This window comes from Strigops habroptila, chromosome 4, assembly GCF_004027225.2.
Source record: "Strigops habroptila isolate Jane chromosome 4, bStrHab1.2.pri, whole genome shotgun sequence".
Taxonomy (NCBI): domain Eukaryota; kingdom Metazoa; phylum Chordata; class Aves; order Psittaciformes; family Psittacidae; genus Strigops; species Strigops habroptila.
The window spans coordinates 80,680,000-80,683,384 of record NC_046358.1 but is presented as its reverse complement, the minus strand read 5'-3'; the positions used below and the strand labels follow the sequence as shown (position 1 = coordinate 80,683,384).

General features: G+C 54.1%; 1 protein-coding gene across 2 annotated transcripts in view; it reads left to right on the top strand.

Annotated features, from left to right (window-relative positions):
* Positions 1-392: 392 nt before the first annotated feature.
* Positions 393-3,385, top strand: part of INTS1 (integrator complex subunit 1) — a 28,993-nt gene continuing 26,000 nt past the window's right edge. For both annotated transcript variants that reach the window (XM_030481679.2, XM_030481678.2), the window contains exons 1-6: positions 393-508; positions 614-904; positions 1,455-1,651; positions 1,855-1,992; positions 2,700-2,859; positions 3,224-3,329. In XM_030481679.2, coding sequence (XP_030337539.1) covers positions 451-508; positions 614-904; positions 1,455-1,651; positions 1,855-1,992; positions 2,700-2,859; positions 3,224-3,329 — 950 coding nt within the window. In that variant the 5' untranslated portion in view covers positions 393-450. The remainder of the gene's footprint in view (positions 509-613; positions 905-1,454; positions 1,652-1,854; positions 1,993-2,699; positions 2,860-3,223; positions 3,330-3,385) is intronic.

The window sequence follows — 3,385 nt, the reverse complement described above, 5'->3', positions numbered from 1 at the left end:
TCCTGGGAGCATGACATGGGGATGGGATGGTGGCATCGAGGCGGGGGGCGAGGAGCAGCCAGTTGCTTTGGGCACCCCCAGTTTTATCTCGTCTCAGTCCTCCCATCCCCTCAATCTCAGCTGCTCAATCTCAGCCCTAATCCAAGCCCCCCAGTCCCAACCCCACATCCCAGACCCCCAGTTCCAGCCCCTGATTCCAGCCCCTTGGTCAGTGCCACCAAAGCACCCCCCACTATCTCCCCCAATCCCAGTCCCTCCCCTAAAAGCCCCCCGACTCCCCAGCCCTCGCCTAGACCATCTCCGCCACCCCGGGGTGCAGATCCCCCTCCAGCCCACTTGGCGGCGCTGTCCCGCGGGGCGGGGAGCGCGTCCTTCGCCTCCACCCGGGGGCTGGGACCGGAGGCGAAGTTCCGCTTCCCATAGCGGCGGCTGCTCCGCGGCGGCAGCACCATGAACCGGCCGAAGGCGGCTGCCGTGCGGCGGCCCAGCGCCGTGCCCAAGCCCTCCGGTGAGTCCTGCCGGGCCGGGGAGCGAGGAGCCGGGAGGGAGGCGCCGGTGGTTTGCGGTGTCCGCGGGCCCGCGCTGTCACGTCTGCCCCCTGTCCCCTTTACAGCGCACCCGCCGCCGGGAGACTTCATCGCGCTGGGCTCCAAGGGGCAGAGCAGCGAGGGCAAAGCCGCCGTCACCCTGCTGAAGCCGGCGCCCCCCGGGCTGCCCTCCGAGCGCAAGCGGGACGCGGCCGCCGCCTTAGCGGGCTCGGCGGGGCTCACCGGCTTGACCAAGCGGCCCAAGCTGTCCTCCACGCCGCCCCTCAGCGCCCTGGGACGCCTGGCAGAGGCGGCCGTGGCGGAGAAGAGAGCCATTTCACCCTCCATCAAGGAGCCGTCTGTCATCCCGATCGAAGGTGAGGCCACAGGCAGGCAGGGATGCGACTTTTCCCTTCCCTACAGCTTCAGCCTTTCTTGAAGCCCACACGCTGGCTTTGAGTGCTGTCCTTAAGGGTTTTCCCTGCTGGATGTAGGGCTGGAGTCACAGTTTTGTCTCCTCTCCTGTTGGCATTCGCTTGTGCTCACTGTCCTGCCTGGTAGGTGTTTAATAGCAGCATCTGAAAGACTCCCTGAGGAAATCTTTGAATGTGGATTGTGGTATTTTGTTGATACATTTCTTCAGCAGACTCTGGATCTGAACGTGGCTTGCTTTTTGAATTGCCATTCCATTTTCTGGTGTTTGATGCATTTGCAGAGGAGCATCTTAGCATGAACCAACCAAATAATAACCAAGGGACATTGTCAGGGGTGAAACAGAGCTTTTCATAGCAATTGGGTAGGGAAAAGCCATTGCAGGGGCTAAAGGTGAGCTGGTCCATGCTCTGCTTGCCTGGCGACTGGCCCTGCCAGTATCTCGGGGCAGGTTATTGAGGGTATATACTGATGCCTGTGTGTTGGTGATTGCAGTTGTCCCCACGGTGCTGCTGGATGAAATTGAGGCAGCAGAGGCAGAAGGCAACGATGACCGTATTGAGGGGGTGCTGTGCGGAGCTGTGAAGCAGCTGAAGATGAACAGAGCCAAACCTGATACCACCCTGTACCTGAGCCTCATGTACCTGGCAAAAATCAAACCAAACATCTTTGCCACTGAAGGGGTTATTGAGGTGAGGGCTGTGCCTCTTGGGCTGACATATCATTGCAGCATAGTTCAGTTTCTCTCAGGCCAGAGCATAATCTGCATATCTTTAAAATATTATATCTCTGAAGCAAGCTACTGCAATTTGTATTCCCTTTTGTAAAGCTGTTCTGTATGCTTTCTTGCTACATGGCTTGATTATTAATTTACTTTTTGTGGATGGTATTCCAGGCACTGTGCAGCCTACTCCGAAGAGATGCCTCCATCAATTTCAAAGCCAAAGGGAATAGCCTCGTGTCTGTCTTGGCCTGCAACCTTCTCATGGCAGCTTATGAAGAGGATGAGAACTGGCCGGAGATCTTTGTCAAGGTTGTTGAACCAAGGGTGCTTCTGCTGGGCTGAGGCAGCGGTGGGCAGACTGGGTAAAACCAGCCAGGGTTGGGGTAGGATAGCAGCAGAGGATTTATTCCTGCTGCAGGGGAAGGGAGTATCCAGTGGCCTATTGCCCAGTGTGGGGAATGCAGCTGGAGGAGGCAGAAGATGGAGACTGGGCATATGCTGAATGAATTAGGGAGAAAAACAAGAGTACTCTATGCAATCTCCACTGGTTGTTAAAACACTGAGGCTTCCTTTGCCTTTTGTTGCCTTATCTCTGCTCTTTTCTGAGATGCCTTTGGCAATCTATTGATATAGGTGTCACAGAGACTTCTTTCTTTCTAGTATGCCTGTAGGGATTAAACCAGCCCATTAATTTAAAAAGGCTAAGCTTCTGAAAGGCCAGCTTCTATATTTTGGCTGTAGAAGCTGCAAAATCTTTGCTAAGGCTTAATCAGCTGTGTTGCTTGAGAGGGTCACTGCCTGGTAGAGTTTGGGTTGTGATAGTTGGGATGGCTTTGCTCTTACATGGCTTGCCTACAGTTATCTGGTCTGTTTTTCCATCCATGCAGTGGTTATGCTGATTTCCTACTTTGCAGCTGTATATTGGAAGTAAATAAAAACTGGGGAAGCTCACAAATACTCCTTTGATTAACCAGTAAAAAACCAGGCTCGAGCATGGTTTGTGCTCTCTTCTGCAGGTTTACATTGAGGACTCCCTTGGGGAGCGCATCTGGGTGGACAGCCCTCACTGCAAGACCTTTGTGGATAACATCCAAACAGCTTTTAACACAAAGATGCCTCCTAAGAGCATGCTCTTGCATGGAGAAGTTGGGCGTAGTGGAGGGGACCTTAGTGCTGGTAAGAAGGTGTTTGGGAAGCAAGAACAGAGGGATGGGGAGAGGATGGAGCCTGGTGAGCTTGTTGACTGGTGGAAGAGTTTGTTACTTGCTGGTGTCACATAAAACAGACTTTGAGTTCCAGACATTGCTTTTTCTTTCTTTGGGGCCCTTTCATCTTTAGGGGATGTTTGAGGGCACGCAGTGAAAGAGGTTTGGGGAATGTGCCTGTGTGTGGTACAGGGTGAGAAAGTGACTAGATGTGGCCTCCTTCAGTGCTGCTGAAGGGGATCCTTGAAAGAAGCTGGACACATGAGAGCGTGAGTGAGTGCTCTGTAGAAAAAGGAGTTGTCTTATGAAGCATGCTGTGTGCTGGTCTCTCTTAGGAAGCAGCCCACACCCTTCCATGACAGAGGAGGAAGACAGCCAGAGTGAGCTGCTGATTGCAGAGGAGAAAATGAGCCCGGAGCAGGCGGGCCAGCTCATGCCCAGGTACGGTGTCTCTTGCTCTGCTAATGTAGCTGTGTGGCAGATCTGTCTGTGCCCAC